This window comes from Cinclus cinclus, chromosome 3, assembly GCF_963662255.1.
Source record: "Cinclus cinclus chromosome 3, bCinCin1.1, whole genome shotgun sequence".
Lineage (NCBI taxonomy): Eukaryota > Metazoa > Chordata > Aves > Passeriformes > Cinclidae > Cinclus > Cinclus cinclus.
The window spans coordinates 26,675,860-26,701,275 of NC_085048.1; the positions used below are offsets into that span (position 1 = coordinate 26,675,860).

Genomic DNA, 25,416 nt, shown 5'->3' on the forward strand with positions numbered 1-25,416 from the left:
ATTTAATATACTATAGACCCACCATAAAATGTAAACTAAGATCCAAAATAGGACTTCAGTCCAATGAAAAAAGTGTAAGTGGACAAATAGAAATGACTCCAAGTAGATCCTGGAGATGAGGAAGAAACCACTAGTATGAATGTCACATTCCTTCCAGTGAAGGACTGTAGATTCTGCAACACTTCTCCCAAAAAAAAGCACTATGAGATCATAGAATCATTGACCTTAAGATCTGGAGTATAAGGGAAAAGGATGAGTATAATACCATAAAAATGGACAGAAACGAGAGATTGTGTTAAAACTGCATTTTCCTTCATTTTCTGCAGCAATTATATTTTCTCTGATAATGATTTTGGTTTTAATATTTCAGTTACCTTATCAATACATGTTTTGGCTTTACACGTATATATAGTGTGCTTCTACCCTGCACATAACAAAGGTTTTCAACATAACAGAATCATCTAGAGTCTTATGTTCCATTAAGTGTGACTTTATCAAATAACTTCCTGAGTGTTCTTAAAAAGAATATAACTCACAGCTGCATTCTATATTGCACACTGTAGTAAAGCCAGCACTTCTAGTGTGTTTCATTTTTAATTGACCCAAGCATTTTAATCTATAAAATAGAATTTGCATTCCTTCAGACTTCGGCTGCACTTACAGCTGCTAGAGATATCTTTTAGTTTTATGTGATATGCTTAATCTACTTTTGTATTCTACTCTAGTCTATTTTTGTACTTCTACTCTCAATTTAATATTATTTTTTCCCAGAAACTATGTAACAACCAGTGTGCTAATAAAGAGTGTATAATCTGCAATAAATATTTTTAATTTGCTATTTTATGTGGTAACAAGTTTATCAAACAAAAAGAATACATGACCTAACACTTCTCTTCAGTACACAAGTACTGGATAGTATAATAATTATTTTTTAAATGTTTTTTCTCCAAAGTAATTTTAGGAAGCTACAACTCAAGACTTTTTCTTTGTATTTTTTTTTTGTTCCCTGACTTTGAAAGCAGTTGTAAAACCCAAATAGATTTATTTCATATGTACACACATGCGAACATGCTGAAATAATCACAGAACCATTACTTTTCAACCATTCAAACCAAGAAGCTAAAAGGAAACTTAAAAAAATATGCTCTTTGGCAGAGCATGAGCAGTTAAGGTTTACTCTCTGAAATGTTGACTTTTACATCTATGCTACTGCATTTTAGATCATGAAAAATTCCACTTTTGTTGTATGATTTGTCTCATCCTGAACTCAGTTCAAAAAAGGTCATATGAGTTGAGCTCTCTAAAATTCTCAGTTCTTTCCTTGTATCCAAAAGGAATCACAGAGGGACGGATATTATAAGCACTTAAAAATTATATGTTTTATTCCATTTTCTGAAACTTAACATTTATTTATTTATTTATTTATTTTCAAATGCACTAAATCCACTTAGAGTAATATTTATTTGAACTACTAGAAGTTCAAAGATTGGTTTCCATGGATTCTGAATATTTCCCTATTTTCCCTTGGAGTTGTGTAGAACTGTGAAGTAAATGTGTTCCTAGATAAATCTAGGTATAGTAATAAATCTTTGTGCTTTTCTAAGTAAACAAATTTCAGTGAATGAGAAAAGAATTCAGAAGTAGCAGAAATAAAGAACGGATCTGACATTCACACATCTAGATATTCAAAGTTCTGCCTGACTGTTTAACAATCAAGCTTAAATGACTTGGTTTTGACATTAGAAAAAACTCTTATAAACTAGTTAGCATAAATATTCAAATAAAGATTTATTTAAGATTAATATATGTGTTTTTTCAGCCTTCTTAGAACAGAATACTGCATACTGATAAAAAATATTTTATCTACAATGAAACGTTTAAAAAAGGATCATGCTATTCTCATTTGTAGAAGCACTTTTAATATAGGTGGGTTGAGGAAACTTGAAACTGCAAAATCTTCACCAACTATAAATGAAATCTAGGCAACTTGTTTAGACTAAATTATTAAATTTTAGATTTCTAAAGTACATAAAACTGAAATAGCTAATTCATTGATTATCACTACCATATCCCTGTATTAATTTAAAAAAAATATACAGCCATCTGAAATGGCAGCTAGCATCAGAATGAACATAATTATCTACAGTGGTATTTGAAAAATAATTTAAAATATTTATTTTGTTGAAATTTGCAGGTTTAATTATATTTTTTCTATTTTACTTCTAAAATTCCTTTGTATCTCCATTTTAGGATGGTTGTTCTCAAATCCCTATGAAGAAGATTTATTTTTCTGAGAGAAAGAAATTAAGTAAGGTAAATCCAAAAGCAATGTGATAATAATTTTCTAATGACACAGCTTTTCTAATTGTGATATAAAGGGGATATTTTCCACTAGCTCATGAAAAACAATAATTTACTGGGTTTGGAGATAAAAATTCCAAGACTGGAGCTCATCATGTAGGAAGTCTGACTAGATTTTGATTAGGTGTAAGTGATTAGGCACATTTACACCATATCATGGGCCAATGTTTTAGAAAATTATTTCCTGTTTTGGGAAAGCAACAGAAACTTTTCAACATAAAGACATACATGTCCCAGTTAGTAAATCAGCCAAAGTAAAACACCTAGGTTCGTGGAGTACTCTCCCAGCTTCATAGCCTAAGGGGATACAAACTATAATAGGAACATTTTCCAGTTCAAGTGAACATTATTATGCTTATTCTCAAAATTTCCCAGCTATCATAATTTACGTGGACCTGAATTTAAAGCTTTTTGAAAAGATCAAAAAGACTTCCACTGATCACAATCAGCTTATGACTTAGTGCAGTTGTCTACTATTGCATGAATTATACATAGTAAGATATTCTCAAATGTTAAATATGCAGTTAAAATTTTACTTTTTCCTGGTTTAGAAAGCAACTAATCATTTAAGGGAACATAGGAATAGACCTTTCTGAAAGTTCCTCTGCAACTGTTGTTTAAGCACAATCTTTAGCTGAGTAACTTTTCACTGAATGTCTTTAAGTTTGTTTGAGATATATTTTAATAACCTTGACACTTAAATGAACTCATTATTCTGGAGCACACAAATAGACTTTTGACCATTTAATAGATTATATGTCCTTTCTCTTAGCTGCATTCAGGATTTAGCTGGGAATCTGGTCATAAAAATTCATCTCTTGGCAAAGTCTTTTGCAGACCTCTCCTTCACCTCTTGTGAAGGTGTTTGTTTCTTTGTTTTGTTGTTGGTCAAAGGGCCCTTTATATGTTTCATTAAAAAATCTGGTTCATATAAAAACCGCAAGAGGGTACTAGGAGAGCATGCAAAACAATTTTCATGTCTGAAATGCAGAAATTTCATCTAGCTTGATCCTTTTTCACTCATTATAAGTGAAATAAGAAATGAACAATGAGCTGGGACAACTTTAAGAGTTGTCAGAGTCCAGTCCAACTTGTCCTTGAATGCTTCCAGAGACAAGGCATCTATCTCATCCCTGGGCAACCTGGTCCAGTGTTTCACAACTCTTATTCTGAAACTCTTATTCACAAATCTTATTTCTTCCTCATATGTAGTGTAAATTTACTGTCTTTCAAGCCGTTACCCTTTCTCATTGCTGCAGACCCTTGTAAAAATTTCTTCTTCAGTTTTTTTTTTGTAAGCTGGAGTATTGAAATAATCCGGGATAATAAAAGAAACCTCTTCTCAAAGCTGAACAACCCCAACCCTCTTATCCTTTCCTCATAGGAGAATTGTTCAGTCCTCTGTACTGGCTCCTTGTCTTCCCTCTACTGAGGGCTATAAAAGCGGCAGCTCTACTCTGATGTAAATTCAATATTATTTAATGTTCCTATCTGAAATTTTCTGATCTGAAATGTAAATTAAAACTCCTATACAGAGTTTATACTAAATTGGTGTCAAATTCTGAGGAGAAAGGTATAATAAAAATAAATCTAAGGAAGTCAAATATTTTGAAGGAACGTGTGTCTAAAGTGAGATATATCTCAGTAAATAGAAATGGGGGCAAGTGTATTGCAGAAAAAGTAAACCTGAGCTATTCAGAGTCTCAGAGTTGATGCAAAGATAGTAAAAGTACCTAAAGTAAAGATGTTGTTACTGAATGCAAGTTTGTGATGTGATTCGGGTTAAAAAACCCAAAAAAACCCAACCAAAACAAAAAACATAGGTCTTAAAGTGCCTAAGAAGTCTTCTCATCCGACAAGAAACATATACATCAATAAGACATCATTAACACAGATGAAGCCACAGTTTGAGTGTGTAAGAAAGTTGTATTGTATATCAACAACATATTCCAACAAAATATGGGGGTTTTTTTTTGTTTTTGTTTTTTTGGTTTTTTTTAATAAAAGGAAAAACTACTGAGCACAAAGGTTGAAATAGAACATAAGAAAGTCTAGAATATGTAGTTCATATATTACCATTATTCCAGCTTCAGTGGAGATACAGTAGGCTATGCCAGCTAAATATGTTGTACATTGTGCCTGAGAAAAAGTAAGCGGTATGCAGCTAGCCTGATTATGCATACTTTAAAGAGAAAATTTGATATTCAAGACTAAACGATATAAGTCTGAGGTCCTTTAAAGAACTAAAACAGAGCTACAGAGATCAGCTTTGTAATGAAAACAGTCACTAGATCTACACCATAGTGTTATTCATCTCTCCAATGCATTATATATTTTTAAACATGCTATAATTATATCTACACTGCACACCTTATCATGGTTTAAACCCATTAACATGATAAATGATTCGTAACACTGTTCACAATTTTTGTGCTTTGTTAAGATCTGAAATGGTGTACATGGCTCAGTAAACACAGGTTCAGCTGAGAAGCAGAAAAGAATGTCTCCATGGTTATTACAGATAATTAATTTTTTCAGCATTTCAGCTTGTTCAGAAGACTTTTTTGACTGATTTTGCATAAAAGGCCTTCATCCTTCATGTTTCCTATTGATGATGTGATTTTTTTTCAGGGTAACATACAGGTATTTGAATGCTCACTATCTATCCAGCTACCTCTCTGACTGTTTAGAGAAAGCTACAGTTTCCCTTGTCACTAACAGCAGATTTATATATTTGGAAATAAGAATGAAAAATGCAGTGGTGTTCTCAATAGGAGACATAAAAAATATCCACAGTGAAAAAAAAAAAAACAAACAAAAACTTTTAAGTTTTACTCTGAATGAATAAAAAAGGAAAAGATACAAATCGATAGCTGTAAACCTAGAAGAGTCAGACAAACTAAAGCAAATCATCACAGTTCTAACTCCTTGATGAATAAATCTTTGAGTTGTATGCTTTAATAAAATGAGGCATGGTAGGAAGCGGGAAGCAGGAGAATAAAACGGTAGGCTGTTTAATATGCACCTGAACTTGAGGTCAGACTTTCACATACTTTTCACAGACTTTCACACTTTCACAGGAATGCATCATGAATAGGAAACACACCTGCTATGTTCCTGAAACTTTGCTACTTTTAAAATATTCGGTTAATTATGTAAAATGCCTCTTTAGTTTGAGTTCTGGGCTAATCACCCCAGAAAGTCAAGTAGCTTGTACTTCTCTTAAAAAATACAAGGTTAATAGAGGTGGGTGAAAGTAATTTTTGGATTTCATGAGCAGATGTAGCTCTTTGAAGGATTCCATATGCCCAGTTTAAAGGTGTGCTTTAAAGCATGTCTTCCAGTTTATTGAAACTTGATTAATCATATGCTCAGAAATCCAGGCCTGGATAGATCTATGCTTCTTAAATAACATCAGCATTTTAAGTTAACCATAACTATTCTTCATGAACAAAAACTCCATCAAAATTCCTACTTATTCAAATGAGCAAAATATATTGTGTGCAGCAAGTTAAAACAGAAACTAAACTATTAGGAAATATGAACATACTCATAAATATCCCCCTGCACTGGGAGCATTTTGTTCCATTTTAAAAGCAGTCAGAATTTAAATACTGATATTACATTTCTCCTTGAATTTACACATAGAATATTTCTAAAGTCTTTTGGCTTTTCATGAAGTTACTGCATGCCAAAATAATAGAAATATTTCCAGCACAAAAATTTCAATAGTCTTAGTATTTTGTTTGGAAATCACATAAGAAAAAATTGAACTATTAAATAATTTTAAATACACTACAATACTTGAACTATTGTAGATCACAGTCTGCTTGGAGTAACTACTAGTATGCTACAACATCAGACATTAGCTCTGACCAGCCCCCACTTACTCTACAAGAGTTTATCTGCTTCAAATTAAATATTATGCCATTATGGATAATGTGTCCTTTTTATTTTCTCATTGCTTACTTCTCTATCTTTCATTACAATTAGTGCAGTTGAATCCCCTAGATGGACTGAAACTGTTGTGTTTTCATGTAATTCATCTTGGTATCATCTTAGGTGAGAAGTCTTAGTAAGGATCAGTTTCCTTACAACACGCCTTCTGCTGAAGGTGCTGTTTTGGGCACCACAATATGAGATGGATATAAAGCTATTGGACAGCATCCAAAGAAGGGCCACGAAGAGGTGAAAGGGCCTAGAAAGGAAACCATATGAAGGGCAGCTGAGATCACTTGGTCTGTCCAGAAGAGACTCAGGGGATTGAGTCAGGTTAATGTGACTTTCAACATCCTCACGAGGGGAAGAGGAGAGGCAGGTACCAATCTCTTTTCTGTGGTTACCAGTGACAGGACTCAGGCCAATGACATGAAGCTGAGTTGAGGAAGGTTTAGGTTGAATATCAGGAGAAGGTTCTTCCCCCAAAGGGTGGCTGGGCACTGGAATAGGATCCCCAGGGAAGTGGTTGCAGTGCAGAGCCTGACAACACTCAAGAAGTATTTGTAACATATTCTCAAGGAAAGTGGTGTGATTTTTGGTGTGATCCTGTGCTGAGCCAAGACTTGGCTATGCTGATCTTTGTGGGTCCCTTCCAATACAGTACATGCTATCATTCTGACTTACAGAGTCAGTGTAGCTCATGTTTTTTCTTGGACTTTTACTGGCATTGGGAGAGACCTGCATTGAGAGCAAAGTTAAAGGAATGGACTAGCTAAAACGATTTTCCTTTCACCCTAATTAATGCTACATGGACACACCTCCTCAAAGACATTTTAAAAGTAGGTAAGTTTTCTGAGCACCTGCTGAAGAGGACTTCAGTACTTTGGTTGTTATTATTGTTTTCTTTTAGTTACCTCTGAAAGTTCTTCTTCAATAAAAAATTGAACCTTCAAGAAAGCAACAAGCTGTTCCCTTTTTATTCACCTATAAATGTAAGTATTCTGAGTGAATTCATGTAGAGTTACTTAACAAGTGACTTATTTTATTCCATTATTTCACTACAAGGTCATTGATGTTTGGGATCTATGCGCCCTAACCATTTCTCTTTCAGAGGTGACAATGGCAATAACATATAAAGTGAAAAGATCAAAGCAGCAGTGAAAAGATCAATGGCAGCATCAGTTGCTGAGACAGATATTGCGTAATTCCAGTGCATTCCTGTGACATAGGGACCTCCCATGATGCTTCCAAAATTCCTTTATTTGTTCACCTTTACTATAGGGGTTAGAGTGGTGGGGGAAAACAAACAAACAAACAGAAAACTTACTCTTTTTATCTATTTGAGTTTTGAGTCTTATGAAATTACCACTGCACTTCAACATGAAACAGAGACCTTCTCCAACTATTCTAGAAGTAGCTGACCTCTTTCCTGCTAACAGCAAGTACTGAATGAATTCCTTATTTTGCTTCACCCATGTGAATAGCTTTTGCTTTACCTAATGATTTATCTTTATCTCAAATATTCTGACTTTTGTGCTTTTGATTCTTTCCAACACTGCACTGGGGAAGAGTGAACAACCAGATGTTTGGTACTTAGCTGCCCACCAGGGTCAAAATATGTCACCACTGTACCCTTGAGAAAAAAAGGGATTTATGTGAATGTCATGTGAGAATGTGAATTTGACCAGAGACAATGATTAAAATTAGGCCATGTAATTTCTTTGATTGCTAGGATAAGTGTCGCCTTAACTAGACTGTGACAGATATAGGAACTTTTATGTTCCATATGTTGTTCTCTGGGACATTATTTATTCTGGCACCAGAGATATCTTCTACAGAATATTGTTTCAAGTATCCAGCACAGTTCAATAGGGTAATCTCCATCCAAGTATGTTTATATATATTTCCCATATACCTGTAGAAATTAGAAGATCTGTCTCAATAAAACAATGAAAGAGAAAAAATAAATTGTGGATTAATCTATGACCACTCTTAATAAGTACTATAAAAGTTTTAAGATAAGGAAAAAATATGCAATTAAAGTACTTTAAAATCTGGTTGGTGGGTTTTCTTGGGATTCAGTTCATTTTAGCAGTAGTAAGATTATTTTAATTGAAGGACTTTTCTGTGAAGTGAGAATGAAGTGTTTAACATGTCAAATCAATTCCTGACAATATGATTGCTCTACACACAAGGAAATATAGCAATAAATTAGAGGAAGCTTATTCAAGGACAACTGGTCTACTGTGGGGGAACTGAGAAATGCTGATATGGATTGTTTCAATGTCGTAAGACGTATTACTTACAAGCACTGTCATAGATTCAAAGGTTTTTATCCACTTTCAGAGAACAGTGAAAATTAAAATAAACTAACTACAGAATGAAATTGAAAGCACAAAAATAATGACACCTATTCAACAAAAATAACTATATATTATATCCTTTTATTCTGTGAACATTTAAACTTAACATAGGGACATTTTTTTCTGAGCAAATGACCCAAATTTTTTACATATAATTAAAAATGAAATCTATTGTTTAAAATTCCATGTGTATATATTAAGTTTTGAGAAGGTTTTATTAAAGAGTATGGAACCAAACTGATATGAGTTTATTATTTTTAAATCAAAATTCTGCTTTCCACAACTGAGAATGTTACATCATGTCATATTTTGTGTTCTCTAAGAGATGGGTGTTCCAAACATGATGTGAATGTTAATGCAAAAGCTGCAGCTATAGTGTTTATAATTTAAAAACAAAATTAAGAACCAATAGATGTGAAACTACAATAGCTTTTCTGGTTGCAGAAGCTATTTAATTCAGAGTCAAGTAGATGTACCAAAATTGTTACTACACTTCCCTTCCCTCTTTCCTTTTTAGATACATAAATGAGACAGTTAAAAGGTATCAATGAAACTCTTTATGGATCAAGACTTAAGAAGTAACTGGTTATTTAAAAGCAGAAAAAGTAAAAAAAAAAAAAAAAGCAAAAATAAATTCTATTACAATTTATAGAACCCCTTACAACAAGAGTCCACAAAATAATTGAATCTTGGCCTCATAGCAAGATTCCCCTGAACAACAATGTTGTTTCCACTTGAATTCAGTCATGACTCAGTGTTTAGCAAGATTCAAGTCTTTTAATGGCATATATTTCTTGCTATTTATTGTAACCTGTTAAATTTTTGTTTCTTGATCATATTGTACACTAGAAACATGAAATTATCTCAAAAGCCTTAAAATACTGTAATGAAACATTACTTTTATTAACAAATCCATAATTTCAGGTGTCACGTCAATTTTTAAAAACTCAAGCATAGATTGAAAAAAATAAAACCCTGAAGGGGATAATGGAGAAGTGAAAAGACAGGTTGAGAGTTAAAACTCTGGGTTATCAAACTATTATTTATTTTTCAATAGTAGCAGATTTTAAGTTATTTTTCTCCACGTATTACCATCAGTTATTTAGATTAATTTTCATTCTTTGAGCAATAAACATTGCTCCTATATTTCAAATTGTTATTTTTTAAGTTCTCTTACTATTTCTTATCTTTAAATTGATGTACTTATGGTTAATGTGTCTTTCCATAATATTACCTAAACCTGAAGTGAATCACATTTGAAACTTCTCTTTCAGTTCTCTCTCTAGACAAAGATTAGTAAAGATTTTAGAATCTAACTTCAATGAGCTTGTATTTAAAGGATAAGGCTGGAGGAAAAAATCAGAAATAATTTTCTTTGCCACTTAAAAAAGATTGTGTTTAATATAAGCTACTTTTTAAGGCTTCTTTTGTATCTAATTAAAAGAGAAACACTGTTGAAGTAATTGTGTCAATGACTAAGAAATATCTGACACAATCGTTATAATTCCCCTCTGAAAAACTGTTTTACTGACAATACAAAGAACGTCGAAGACTAGGCTTTAGTTAAGTAAAATGAATCAGTTAATCCTACACCAAATTAAATTTCATAAATCACTGGTGGTTCACTAAGGTATTTAAATAGAAGGTAGAATTCAGTTCTCAAAACCTAAGTAAAGTTATCTGAGTAAATACAGGCTGGTACAAACTACCAAACTTCCTGAACTCCATTTCTCTTATTAATTAGATATCTGGGAACTATAATTAGACGTCAGATATGTAGCTCACATGCAAAAATTTTATACATTTAGTCTCTTAAACTGCAGCTAAAGCCTATTCTAGGATTATTCTTACTGTAACTTTAACTGGAAGATTCAAAACTAACCTGTAAATTCCATTCAGACTTTATAGGGATCACAGCAGAAGGCAGAAAATGCAGAGAGGTATGATTACTCTCCAAATAATTCTTTATACATTTTTCTTTTCTTTTTTTTTTTTTTTTAAATCCGACATTCTTATATTTGAACATTTTAAAGGAAATGAAACTACAAGCTTCTACATGATTTGTATGCGCCTTACCTGTAAAATCATGAGGACACAAACACTGAAACAAAGGTTGTTCTCTCAGTTGACTCATATCAATGCAAGTTGCTCCATCAGAACAATTATTTGGGTAAATTAAACATGCATTTTCAACGAACTGGCAAAATTCTCCTGTCCATCCAGGTGCACAGAGGCACTAGATATAACAAACACAAACAAACACAGAAAGCCCAAAATGAAAATGTAATGTGAAAATTTGTAAGATTTTATTTGGGTCTTGTATTTTACCACCAAATAAAAGTGTGGTAGAATGCAGAGTGTTGTACCCAGCTGAGACTGTTCTTCATGCCTGTATTTGCAGATAATAAAACAGTTGACAGAGGCAAAACTCCTCTACCATGTCTGTAGAAAAATTGGGGGGGAAAAGGACATATGATTTGGAGGAAATGGTGAGATAATTACTGGCTGTAAGGGAGAAAAATGCCAGCAGGAACAGAAGAACTAAGTGTGCAAAAAGGATTTTAAAGCAATAGACATGGAGGAGAAAGTGGACAGTGATGATTACAAATCCTGCAAGGCAAACAATGTCACTAACCAGCAATCAGAAAATGTACTACAGGGTTTCTGCTATACATGCAGACTCTACCTGTTAAATAAAATAAATTAAAATAGTTTATTCAGAGGAAAGGGGAAGATCTGAAGCTTATATTAGCTTCTCAAAAGAGTCCTGTGAAACTCATACAAGTGCCCATGTCAAATATTATTAATAGTAGCTTGCCTTGAATCCCATTACAAGGGCAATAAAACAGTATAGCCAACAGTAGTATGCCAGTATTTTAGAACACTGGAATGGTGTACCAGGTTCACAATGTACAAACATTTTACATTAGTATGCGTACCTGTGACTATCAAAGACAGAGAGATGCATTGTAGTAACTAATACAAGTAAAAAGAAAGTTGCCAAAAAAAAGATTAGCATTAGGCACAGAAAATAGCCAGAAAATATTGCTGACTACAGAAAAAAAATTACTGTAGAAAGACTCAAGGCAAGTAGTACCAGGAGGAGACCATCATTTTTTGAAGGGCAGGGAGAATTCCTGGGGGGGAGATAAAATATTGCAAACCATCAAATATGTAGAGGAAGGATGGAGACAAAGTCAATCTCAATTCAGTAATGACTTCTCTCATCAAAGAGCTAATTACACAGATTACCTTGACCTTTGTTGTTAAGTATCAACAGGACCACAGCTGTCAGCACTAACTCTTTGGCATCAGCTCCACATCATTTTGTGATCACAGAGAATTTAGAATGTAAATGTTAGAGAATAAGGATGTGTAGGTGTACTGACAATGCCTAACAATGTTGAAAATTACTAGCATTATGTATGCTGTTTGTGAATTAATTCATTCACATTTGTTTTAAAGTTTAAAATTGGCCCTACTTCTCAGTCTTTTAAACATTCCCATTACATCGATCTCTGATTCCCTATCTGACATATAGATTTTGTACAAATGAACAGTACTTAGGTGGTCAAGTGAAGGCTTTAAGAGAACTGCACTGATGAGTATCACTTACTGTGAATCTCTGCATTCAATGATTGAAGCACCAGATAACTAAAGTAGACTGCCATCTCCAAAGTGACCTAGGTATAAGAGGAGCATGATAGCCTACAGAATTAGTGTGACTTACCTTCCAAGGTCTGGAAGAACACAGTGTTCTCCTGCAGCTGTATATTCCTTTGTATTTTCTGAACTTTTGTTCCTGCATCACTCTGTTGTGGCAATACCCATACACGCCCCTGACATTTCCTGATTTTTTTCCCCTTGATCTCCAAGAACAACTTTCACTGCCATGCACTGCCCTTGTCCTTGATGTTATATTTGATTAAATATGACACTACTAAATGAAAGGTAATAAGAAATAACAAAATGGCACGTTTTTGGTAACTCTATCTATGGGTTTGTCTGTCTTTGTTAGTCTGGTCACAAAGCTGATCGCAGACAAACCTATATAAACATGATTTATCCTGTATGTCAATATTTTTTATGTTCATTGGACTCCAGAATTATTTAGATTAGGAGAGACTTTTGAAGGTCATAGAGTCCTACTCCTTGCTCAGAGCAGGTCTAAATTTAAATGAAAGCTGGTTGCTCAGGATCTAGTCTACTTGAAGTCTGAATATCTCCAAGGATGACATTTCCACAGCCTTTCATGGCAACTTGCAGCACTTTAGTACACTCACACTAATTTATGAACAATTTGTTTTTAATACCTAGCCATAATTTCCTTTGTTGTAACTTCTGCCGGTTGCCTCTCATTCTAGTGCTGTGCACTTCTGAGAAAAATTTGCTCCATCTTGTTTATGATCACCCAATGAGGAGCTGAAGAAAAGAATTATATCCCCATTCAGCTCTCTGTTTTCAAGGCTTAACAAAGGTAGATCCTTCAGTCTTTCCTCATATGCTGCAAAGTATTCACAGTGTTTATGGTTCTCTGCTATTTTTTGCGCACTGAAGTTCTACACTTCACAGGTAGCTTATCAAGTGCTGAGCAGAAGGGATTGATGACTTAAATTGACCTTCTCTCTATGCTTTTACTAATGCAAGCCAGTATTAGATGAAGCTACCTACCCTTTATCATGATTTGATTACATTGGCTCACTCCCTCATCTTCCATAGATATATCCTGTCAAGCCCTTTGGATATTTATAAATATCCTCATTGCCTATGGACTTGGTTTGGCATTTCTCTTTAACTGATGGCATTTCATTCCTCTAAATTTTGCCACCTGGCACAGGACTTGGGAAATTTGAAAGCATATATTGTAAGTTAAAAACCAGAGCAAAGTCACTGAATGTCATCCACCTCATTCAGCAGTGGGCATACATTTTCCTTGGTCTCATTTTTTCTGCCACTGTACCTATACAAATGGGATTTAAAATATAGTTTCTCCTTTATGAGTATTTTTCATGAGGACACACCTGGAAATTTTCCTTAACTAGACTCAATCTTTTATGTACCCAGTCACTAAACATTACTATTTATTGATAAAAACTCTTCAGCCAGTATTTTCCTTCTTTACAAGTCTTAAATCCATTCTACAACAAAGAACTTCAAATAAGTTCACTGAAGTCTAGCCCTATATCTAGTGGATACATGTTAATTCTAAAAAAATATGTTCTCAGAGACTGAATTGTGACTGTAGTTGTGAAAACTACATTTACTTTTCTTCTAGTTAAGTGACTTCTCTACACCTGGGGAGAAATGTATTGCTGGCAAGACAGCATTCAGTAACTGAATCACTATTTCCAGACTATGCCTGAATCATTTTGAGGATAATTAAAGGACAAGTCTTAGGAATACTTAAGCCAGCACTTTCCACAAACATTAAGCAATTATTTTTAAGCTTAATTGTAATCATCTCCATGGCATACTGGCACAATAACCTTTCTTTTTTTCCTTCACAGTTTTCAATTTCCTGGTAAGATGTCTTGCAAAATGAAGATGTTCATGGGTTAAACTGCTTTGCCCCTTTTAAAGTACGTGGAGAAAATTCCAACTCAACCTAAAATTTAGACATTAAACTGGGTACAAATGCTTTCAATTTTTTATTTCCCTTGCATTATTCTGTTATGTTTTTTATTCCTATACTCAAATTTTATTCTTTGCCCACCCCTCCCTGCAGCACTCCATTCCATAAATGCTGAGTTATGTGTACATCCTTCAATGTGTTTATATTTTCAATTTTTTTCTATAGATTTTTTTTTATATTAGGAACTGAAGTGACCAGTTTATGACAAAAAGGCTCCAAGAACTCAAGTAATGCTGTTTGGCTAAATGATTACAAATAAACAGTATTTTTATTTTCCTGTACTGTTGGAGCTCTGAAAATTATTTAAATGAAGAAAGAAATATCCTTAGCTTTATTAAGAAAAAAATCTTCTTATATATATTTTTTGTATGCAAATTTAATTCCTAGCTGAAATTTTAGAAGTCACTCACACTGGGAAAATAACTGCAAGAAATATAGAGAAATTCAGATTGTAGCAAACAAAAGTGTAGCCTCTTAGTGAATTGAGGGACTTATTTGGGGAGAATGTTTTACTCACTTCCTTATTTGAATGTATATATCTTAAAACTTTACAAAATTGATTACAATGTCATTAACCTACAATACACTAGGGGACTTAAGTGACTTTAAACCTTAAAAGAGAAATTTAATTGGTCCTAACTTACTATATCTGTCAAATTTGCAGACAACAGCTGAGCAGTGCAAGTGACACATCTGATGTATGGGACATCATCCAGTACAAGCCACCTGAACAAGCTTGAGAAGTGGGTCCATGGGAACTCACTTGAAGATTCAGCAAGGCCTTGGCAAGTCATGATGAGGTAAAACAATGTGCAAAGTCCTGCACATTGGTTGGGGAAATCCCTGGTACCTACATGAGGTGAGGGTAAAGGGATTGAGAACAGCCTAGTAGAGAGGGTTGGAGGTATTGGTGAATGAAAAGGTGGACATGAGCCAGCAATGTGTGTTTGCAGCTCAGAAAGCCAATTGTATCCAGGGCTGCATAAAAAGTAGCATGACCAGCCTGCCAAGGGAGGTGATTCTGTCACTCTACTCCACTCTGGTGAGATCCCACCTGGAGTGCTGCATCCAGCTCTGGGATCCTCATTACAACAAAGCCATTGACCTGTAGGAGTGGGTCACCAGGGGGGCCACAGAGGTCTGGAGCAGCATTCCTAAGAAAACAGGAGAGTCTTAGAGTCTGAGTTGTCCAGTCTAGAGCAAAAAAGATTCTGGGAAGATCTTCCTGTGACCTTTCATTAAAGAGTACTGTGGGAAGATGACTGGCTGTAAAACTAGAGGAAACTGAGAAGTTATACCCACATCCTAACAGAAGTTAGGTATGGAAATTATGGGGTAAAATACAATCGTTGCTCCCTGGGTAGAATACAGTTGACATGCCCAAAACCTATTCCATGATAACTCCCCATGCACATGATCTGGAACTATAGGCACCTGCTAAGGGGGGTAGAATGGAGGGTGGAGCAGAGTGGATACACTGCAGCCAGGTGCTGTCGAATCTCTTGCAGGGAGGAGAACTCTATGGTGCTGTCTTTGCGGCTAAGAAACTGTAAAGGAGAGCCAGGGGACATAGCGAAATATTTCCCGCTGCTGAGCCAGCAGCTCTGGCAAAATCACATTCCAAAGATGAACTTGGTTCATTACAGCCTAACCGTGAGATTAACGCACACCTCCATCCCAAAGTAATCCCCCTCCAGCATATACCACCCCCCCTCCCTCCAAGGTGTGTGCTCTCTATTTTTGGAGTGTATCTTTAAAAGTGAAGTGAGAGAATTTTACACCAATCAGTAACAAAGGTATGTATGACTAGAGAGACTCAAGATCCATCTAAACATAGACAAAGTAAGTAGAGAATAGGGAAAAAGTTAGGGAAGACTCTATCATAACTGCTGGGATCAGTCAACGGGCTGAACCTGTCTTCTCCCACTCAGGGACCCCTATTGGGTAAGAACTCTACTCTCTCTATGCTGAATATTTTTATTGGGCTTGTCTGTGTATTGCTTTTAAAATGGTTTTGCAGTCAGATACTACCACTGACAATCCTTGAAACTTTACCTTTCAAAATTTTATATTAATAAGGAATGTTATTCTGTGAACTGTTGGTGTGAGTTCTTCAGAGACACCAGCAAAGGGCAACATACTCAGGATGGTGGAAGACACAGTGAGGGATCACAGGATTGGAAGACCTGCTGAAGGGTCTCCCTTATGCTGTGGGTGTGTGTCCCTAAATGAGTCAGTCAAGCCATTCTGCAATCTAGCAGGACTGCTCAGTGAAGGGTTCCCAGAACAAGACACTGGCAGACATGTTGGACACAAGGGTCTTGGTTTCCTGGGGTGCTGGCAGACAAATTAAACACTAAGGGCTGAGTAGATCTCCCACACCAAGGGCTGAAGAAATCTCCCCTTTTCACAAGACAAGAGCTTATAAAAAGGATGGGGAAAAACTAGCAGGTTATATAGCAATAGAAAGGATAATGTTTGTAAAGTAAAAGAGGGTAGATTCAGTTTAGATAGAAGGAAGAAATTTTCACAATTAGAATTGTGAAACACTGGAGTAAGTTGACTAGAGAGATGGTAGATGCCTCATCTCTAGAAACACTGAAGGTCTGGTTGAATGGGGCTTTGAATAATCTGATGTAGTGGAAGGTGTCCCTGCTCATTAATGGGGATTTGGACTAAATGACCTTTAAAGGTCACTTCAAACCCGAAAGATTCTATGATAATATGATGGACGTGGTAGGACATGGTAGTTCGTATGAAACCTTGATTTTAGGTGAAACAATTAGGGGTTTCAGCAGAAATATGTCATAACTTGAATTAATTAATTAATTTTAATAAAGATTATATTATTTTATTTCTCAGGTGAACTTAAGAATAGAACAGAAAATAGAATTCTATCCACGCACCTCATATAGAAGGTGAGAAGATGAAGTTATCCTTTGTGAGTTTGAGGAGGTGCCATCTGTCTTTACATATGACTTGATAAAATAATGACATTTTATTGTAATTTTTTATAACTTTAAAAGGCAAATTAAGAAGGTGCATTTTTGAGTTTTTGGTAGTATATGACCAAAAGGCAAATACTGAAGAATCAAAAATAATCATCCAGAAGCTCAAGATAGAAACTTACTGTAGAGTATTAAAAAGAGCTGCCAAAGACATGACAAAATTTATATAGCACATGGAAAATGTGTCTGACCTTACTGGCATTAATAAACAGGTGAAATATTATTTTAGTTATGTGCTTCAGAAATACACAGTGCTGAGTTGGCTGAGTGAAATTTTATGGATTCCTTCTACAGACATTTTCCTTATCTCAAGGGGCCAGCTCCTTAATTAGATAGGGAAGTCAGTAAAGAAGAAATTTAGGAAATTTCTCTGTCTTTGAAAGTGGTTTAAACTTAAGAACAGGCTTAATTTTAATTTCTCAGGAGTTGCATTAATAAATAAACTAGAAATTTTATATTGGCTGTATCTGGTGTGTTTTGCTGTCCATTTATATCTGACTATATGTTCTTCTACTATATAGATTCACAAAGATACAAATATATCTGAAATGATGACATGATCACAGTTTTAATTAAATATTTTTCATTTAAATTTGCTCTTCAAAAGAAGGACATTTAGTTTATTACATGAATATTTCTACTGTTGATTTACTTCTGTACAGCTCATAGATAATTAGCAGCACATATGAAATGTACCTAGGGTTCTTTGATGGTGTCTATTTCAATAGAAAGAAAAGCAGGAAAATTAATTTTGATAAAGTCCAAATTAAACACTGAAGAAGGAAAAAACTGTTTAGAACATTTTAAAATTCATGTGAACTTTTCTGTAGAATTACTGCTACTCTGCAAAAGAAAATTGACTAATTAACTTGTGTAAAACTAGCCCCTAATGGAAGTATCTGACTTTGAACTACTGCTGTTTTGAACACTCAGCTGGAAGGACAAACACAGGAGAGACATCAATAGACTTAATGATAGTGGCAAAGTGGCTTCACAGAGATGAGAGTATAATGTTCTCATATGGTCCATGGGGAGAAACAGTAGGAGACACTGTAGATTTTTTTAAAAAGGAAAATGACAATAATATATTTTATATGTTGTACATAAGGATAAAAATCACATCTGAGAGCAACAGACTTTACAGTGCCAATTTTCATTGCTTCTAACACTGGTAGTAGATCTGTTATAAATATTCATAATAATTGTATCACTCTAAACAACAGCTTTAATATATAATATGCCAAGTATATTAAATGTTTGTTTCCTTATGGCTTTTTTATACTCAGAAAACAAACGGTGATAGATACAGCGCAGAGGACTTTAAAAAAGCCCCAATGCATATTTTTTAAAGAACTGAGTTTGTTAAACAAGTTGTTTTCTCTCAACTATACTGCCTTCCATTTCTGGATATGTGATCTAGAATTTATTTCTCCTCTCATGCTATACATACAAATAGCTTCTCTAAGAATAAGTTGGAGGCCTTCTTAGGGCTGTGAGATCTAAGCAGTATGACATAGCTCCATTTTGGAGATTATTGCCAATTCTCCACAGAGATGCTTTTCTTCTGAGTTATAAATTCAGCCAGACTTCTAGGGATAAAGCATTATCAAAAAGCTTTAGGACTGAGAGTGACTCTTCAGGGAAGAGCTTATAAAGAGGAGCAAAGCAGCAGACTTTCCACAAAGGCTTTTCAGGCAGGCCTGGGGTGCTTGGCAGTGCTCACTGTCCTTCTGCAAAGAAGCAATTTGGTTCCCAGCCTGACAGCTGGCTGATGGGCCTGGTTCTGCACCCACAAAGGCAAACTTCATCTGGAAGGGAGGAAACCTGGACCTCTGTTTGCCTGATTGCAATTTCTATACAAGTTCTGCTGAATGAGAGCCATATATCAGCTTGACCTGGGGAAAAATGACAGGAAAAGGAGAGGTTCCCTCCTCTATCCTCCTTTCCACATCACCCCAAAAGGAACATACTACCTTCAGTGAAGACTGTTTTCTGTGTTGGTATACAGCCTCCTGCTTTGCCAGACAACACAGTAGTCTTTGGGCAGAATATATTTGCTGGGTTTTTTAACTTCAAATACAACAATCTTAACCATGATGTTACTGATTATTAATGTCTATTCATAATTTTTCTTTATCAACCACATATCTTCTTGGTGAACTCTTTGTTGTTGAAATATCTCACATTGACCATAAAGCTCCAAATATAAAAGCTATGGCTTCATTACATGGATGTGAGAAAAAGATCAAAAAGAGTATAACATGAACTACCACAGAGCCATCTGCAGGGCAAGATTTTAGATACCACTCTATTCTACTCTATTAATTCTTTTATCCTCTTAGAGAGGATCATACTATTAGATAAACATGATTAAATGTATGCCTATATAAGAAAGCAAAATTGTGGTGACTGGGGAACAATTTTCTGAAGGGAATTGACAGGAATACATCTGTGCACCTGTTCTCATTAATCAGTGATCTCCAGGCAAATTACTTTTAGAAGTTAAAAGCACTACTTCTTTATCCTTAGCTTCACTCTCCCTTAATAGCACAATCTACTTCCACTGCACACTAGTTAGAAATCAGCAGCATTTCCTGTTGCTCTTCTTGTAGGTACCAGGGCATCCATTAGCAGTTATTCCAACACAAAATTCCACATGCAAGTGTCAGTACAGATTCTCAGAGAAATTTCAAACATTTTCTTTGAGTGACCAACGGTAGGTGTAGTGGTAGAATTCAGAATGATATCAGAGATTGTTTTCTCTTTCTTTAATGCTGCCCCTAGTGTGTGTTTGCCAGCACTGCTCTCCTGTTCAGGCAATATGTATAATTTGTTTAATTCGTTTAGACCTTGTCTCAAGTGTAGTGCTGGCCAATGGAAATGAACCTTACAATGACATTGCTTCCTCTTCATCTTTCAGCTTCAGTTTTTGTGTCTACATAACTCAATTTCTGTGCTAGCTGTAAGCACACAGCTTTGCACGAATCAGTGGTTTGTCAGGATGATGGGAGAAAGGCGTATTGACAAAATAGACTTGCAGACACTATGCAGACCATGTAAGTTGAAAGATGGTTGCTTGTAGCATAGTAAGGAGCTGCTAGGCAAAAAAAAAGAAAAAAAAAAGAAAAAAATAGAAAAAAAGAAAAAAAAAAGAAGAAGGCATTTTTACACCCTACAAGAAGTGAAAAGCATTTTTAATTTGCATACCCTTCCACAAGAAGTGTATGGCAGATCACAAATGGGAGGGTGTGTAGCAGCAACTGTAGAGCCACAGTTAATCATAACTGACCTGTAAATTCTACAATTTTTATGCAATTCAATGGTTTCTTGCTAGAAGGTAAAGACAGTATGCCAAGGTATGGCATATATGCCAAAGACTTAACAGTTTTTGTACCTTAACTTTCCTGCTATCATGTTTTCAAAACTGTACTCCTTTCCAGGCTTCCTAACTCCAGTAAACTAGAGCTCTGTTACCTTCAGAATTTGTACTGGATTAGTTTAATTTATTCTTTCAGTATTTTTTTTTATGGTTTTTATGTTTTTTTTCAGTTTAATACTAATGTTTCAGGAAGAAAAAAGGGGATCTTAAGGAGAGATAATACTTTTTGCCATGATCCAAACTACTTGCTGTGGATAAATAGATAGTAAGGTACTTGATCCCCTCTGGGGACCTAGAGCAAAGCTTTACATCCACAAGTGATTTCTTGTTTGTATACTCTCTTTATTGGCTTTCACCGCCCAGTCATGTGCCAGAGGCTTTACTGGAGCCATTCTAAATCACTGGGAGAACATTACTCAAACCACTCCATACCCTGAAGTGGTTAGCATGTGGCAGCAGTATGATTAGCATGGAACAAAAACCAGCTTTTTTTCCCCTATCACTTGCCTTTTGGGCATTGCTCATATTTTCCCTGTCTTCAGGTAAAGATAAGGAAAACAGATACCTACAGCCATAAATTGCTTAAGACAATCAGATTAAAAGGAATGAGAAAATACTATTGGCTGCAAAAGAAGAACACTGACTTTTCACTTAAAAAATCCATTTAAGAAAATTTGCCATGAGAACAGAAAAATCTATCTAAAAGTGTATCTGTAGGCAGATATTTAAAAAACCTTTTTAAGAACCAGGTTATCATATTGTCATAATAATGTAGTTAAATATTTTTATTGAATAAAATTCTGCTGAAATCTGAAATTAGTTCACACATCAGTAATTGTATAAGTAGGGTTTATGCTCAAACCGTTTTAATTTATTTATTTTCTTAAAATCGTGCCTCCTGTCTTCTAAGTAGGCAGAGTTATTTATTATATTTTTTTAAAAAAATACATTAATTAAAAACTTTCCTATAGTATGGATAATTAAAAAAGGGAAGTGCTATATTTTCTTCAGAACTTTTACAATGACTGTATTTATTCTTAGAAGCATTCTTAGAAGAATGACTGTATTTATTCTTAAAGAATATTTCTTAAAGAAATATTCTTTATTCTTCTTTATTCTTATTTTTTATTCCAACATTGCAGCTGCAAATCATGAGAAATTCAATACCAGACTTCTTGCAATAACTGATAAATGAAATAATAGAATTTTTTTCTATAATCTAAATATCAGTATTTTTTGAGAGAAGATCTGTTCATTTTCAAGAATTGTATTTGTCAATATGATGTTTATATTTCTGAAACTGAGTTAAAGCTTCAGTGTTGTCTTTTTGTGCTTTAGAAACCAACAAATTAAACATCATATCTTTGATCTTCTTCAGAGCCCAATTAAAATGGGGGGAATTATGTTTTCACTATTCATGGCAACTTTGGAAAATATAATCCTTTTCCTAACCTTTTAATATCAGTGAAATGATTTTGCTGCATTTACTACTGGAAGCAATCCACAATAAGGCCTTCAGCCTTCTGTGGGAATTATGGGGTTTGGATCCCACAGTAGTAGATCCTCATGAAATTTAATGTCTGGTGAAGTTATTCACAAGGACAGGACAGATGTGACCTGGCACTGATCTGATGGGAAACTGCTGAAACACAGAATTGGGCTGTATTATCTAAAAAGCTTTTGAAAATGTTCCTGCTATAATCAATAGCACATAGGAAAAGCAGATGCTCACAACCATGCACTATACTTTCATCACTTTGTTGTTAATGTGGCTTAAAATTTTTTGGTACCTACAGTTTAATATTTTAAATAAAATTGTTCCTTTTATTTTTCTTTTTTTGCTGAAAAAAACTGATAGACCATGGACTGTTTTAAGGTTGTGAATCTCTATGTAATTTTGAGAATATAATTTTAAATTATTTCTTTATTTCATAAACCTAATTTTTAATAGAGTTTCCTCATTTGCAACCTTCTTGAAACAATTTAGATTATATAGCTGCCTACGATGATCCTTCACTGACAGTCAAAGATGTATAACTATTGAAAAATGCTTCAATATATACAATGCTTATTTTTGACTGCAGGGATTGTCACCAATGGTGTCACGTTTTAAAATTCACTTTGAGCCAAAAGTTGCCTTCTTTGTTCACTGACTATCATGAACACTCACTATCATGTAATTCATATTCTTTTTTCTATGCATACAGCATTGAATTTGCCTCTCCTAGAATACATGTTCTTCTAAAGTAGTGCTGTCCACCAAGATATACTTATCATATTTGTGTATTTTTAACTACACTACTGTTTTCTGTGGTCATCTGCACACATAAAAGAAGGAGGACCCCAGAAACCACAGGTATGTCAGTCTCACTTCAGTGCCTGGTAAAACCATAGAAAATATTATTCTGAGAAATATTGAAAAACACCCTGGGTGTCGCAGTCATCAGTCACAGCCAGCACAGCTTCGTGAGCAAAGTCCTGCTTGTCAATTTTTTTTCCTTCTGTGGAAGGGAAACTTACTTAGTTTATCTAGGAAAATGAGTGGATGCAATCTTTTCTGCAATGCTTTTGATACCATCTCTCCCAGGATCTTTCTCAACAAAATATTAATAACCAGGTTACATGATGAGTGAACAACCGGTTCACAGGTCAGGCACCAAGGGTTATAATGAATGGTGAGACACCATCTGGTGACCTGTAGCTAGTGGGGTTGCACAAGGCTCTATCCTCAGCCCTGTGCTGTTCAGCAACTACATAAATGACCTGGACAAAGAACTTGAAGGAATACAATGTAAGTTTGCTGGTGACACTGAATTGGGAGGAGCTTTAGACTCCCTCAAGGACAGAGAGTCCTTACAGAGAGACCTTGACAAAACAGAGGGACAGGCAATCACCAACCATACAAAGTTTAACAAGGACAAGGGCCAGATTCTGCACTTTGCTAAACATTTTCACAATCAATTTAGAGAGCTTAAACAAGCAGATCTAATTTTTTTTCCCCCCTCTAATTGTCAGTTATAATGAACATCACCATAATACAGTTCCATCATCAAAGTTTTAAATTTGCATTAATTTTAAAATTGTTTATGTGTAGATAAGTAATTTGGTTCTGGTTAAAATAATGGCAACAGTTGATCTTAATTCAAGCAATGTATTCTTAAAGGCTGCAACAAAGTTGTGATTATAATCTTTGTGGGTAATGACAGTGGACCAGAATTAGTTATATATTCTTTTTACTATAAAATATCCTTCAGTTATCTTACTTGATATAGTACCAAACAAGATCTCAGTGGGAAAGTAATAAAAAAAATCCATATTACCCAAGTGAATTGCCCTTGTGTTATCGATTAAAATAAATAAAGCCTATAAAATTGTGCCCCTCTCGTCTCTTGGAGTAATGAATGCATTTCAAGTTTGCTTGTCTGAAGCTTTTATACTTTGGAACACTGAATTAGTTTAACATGTATTAAATTACTTACAGTGAATCCTCCAATTATATTAAGACACAATCCTTCATTCAGACAGTTGATGCTGAGCAGCCTGCAGTAGTCAATTACTTCCTCACAGTTCTTTCCAGTGAATCCTGGCATGCAGCTGCAAATACACCAGGGTATTTTAGAGAACTTGCATTTTAAATGTTAATTGTATTTAATTAAGTTCCATAATTCTATTAAATCATGTTCTTGCAGTAACAAAATGCATCTCTTACATTATTTAAAATAAACAGAGTATGTTTTCAAGAAATTAGAAATCCCTTGCATGATTCTGGATAATGTTGCTTTTTATAAATAATTTCTTTCATTGATTAAAGTATTTTCACACTAATATTTCATGTAATCTTCCAGGAAAAAATCTAGAAAGAGATAATATTTAATAAACAGTTATAGGCAAGATAACAAGGTTTTGGAAAACTATTAGAATGGATAGGTCAATTTAAGCATCAGAGAAGTGCTTTAATATAAAAAGTAAAAATGTGATAAGTGAGAAATAAACATCGGTCATTGCTAATGAATAAAGAGTAAATATAAAATAAAGTCAGGCTTAATTATGTAAGGAATAATCTAGAGACAACAATTCATAGTTGTTTATGGGTTTGCTTAATTTTAACTCAGTATTATTTTTAAAGAGAAAACTAGCATTCAATTTTTGTTACTGTTAGTTTCATGTGGTGCCATTGGAGTGTAGGATAACTCATGTATGTAAAAGGAACTACAGAAATTTCTGCTTCATGTCAGCACTTATTAGTAGGAGAAAATCCTTTCCTGATGTAGCTCTCCTATGTTAAAAAAATCTCTTATACACAAAAAAAAGAATGAAATTCAAATGGATAGTAAAGAAGTCATTGAAAAGCAATAATAGAACAATGTAGAAAAATATTTGAATACTTATATCTTGATAGATAGATAACCCTTGTCAACCACTCTCATTATGTTCTTACAAACACAGCATGTTCCCCTGTCTAAAGGCTATTTCTGATATCATGGAAAGAAAAGATTTAAGAAGAGAAAGGAAATGGCCAGCTAGCTGAAAATTTGTGTTTGAGAAAGAATCCAAAAGTAATAGATGGGAATTCTTTTAGCTGTTTCTAAGAGGTAGGTTTTTTTTCAAATTATTCAGTCCAGAAGCTGGAAATTATGAAGATTATATAGAATTGCTTCTGGTTCTCCTGTGTTCTTGCTCCTAATAGATATGAGATCTGGATGTGTTGCTTATGTTTTCTAATTTTGAAAAAAA

The 25,416-nt window shown here is 34.5% G+C and overlaps 1 protein-coding gene across 1 annotated transcript in view; it reads right to left on the reverse strand.

Moving 5' to 3' along the window:
* The window catches only part of EYS (eyes shut homolog), a 706,383-nt gene that overhangs the window by 630,530 nt on the left and 50,437 nt on the right, over positions 1–25,416 (reverse strand). Inside the window, exons 5-6 of the mRNA XM_062489770.1 lie at positions 24,162–24,276; positions 10,740–10,899 (exon numbers count right to left, since the gene is read on the reverse strand). Coding sequence (XP_062345754.1) covers positions 10,740–10,899; positions 24,162–24,276 — 275 coding nt within the window. The remainder of the gene's footprint in view (positions 1–10,739; positions 10,900–24,161; positions 24,277–25,416) is intronic.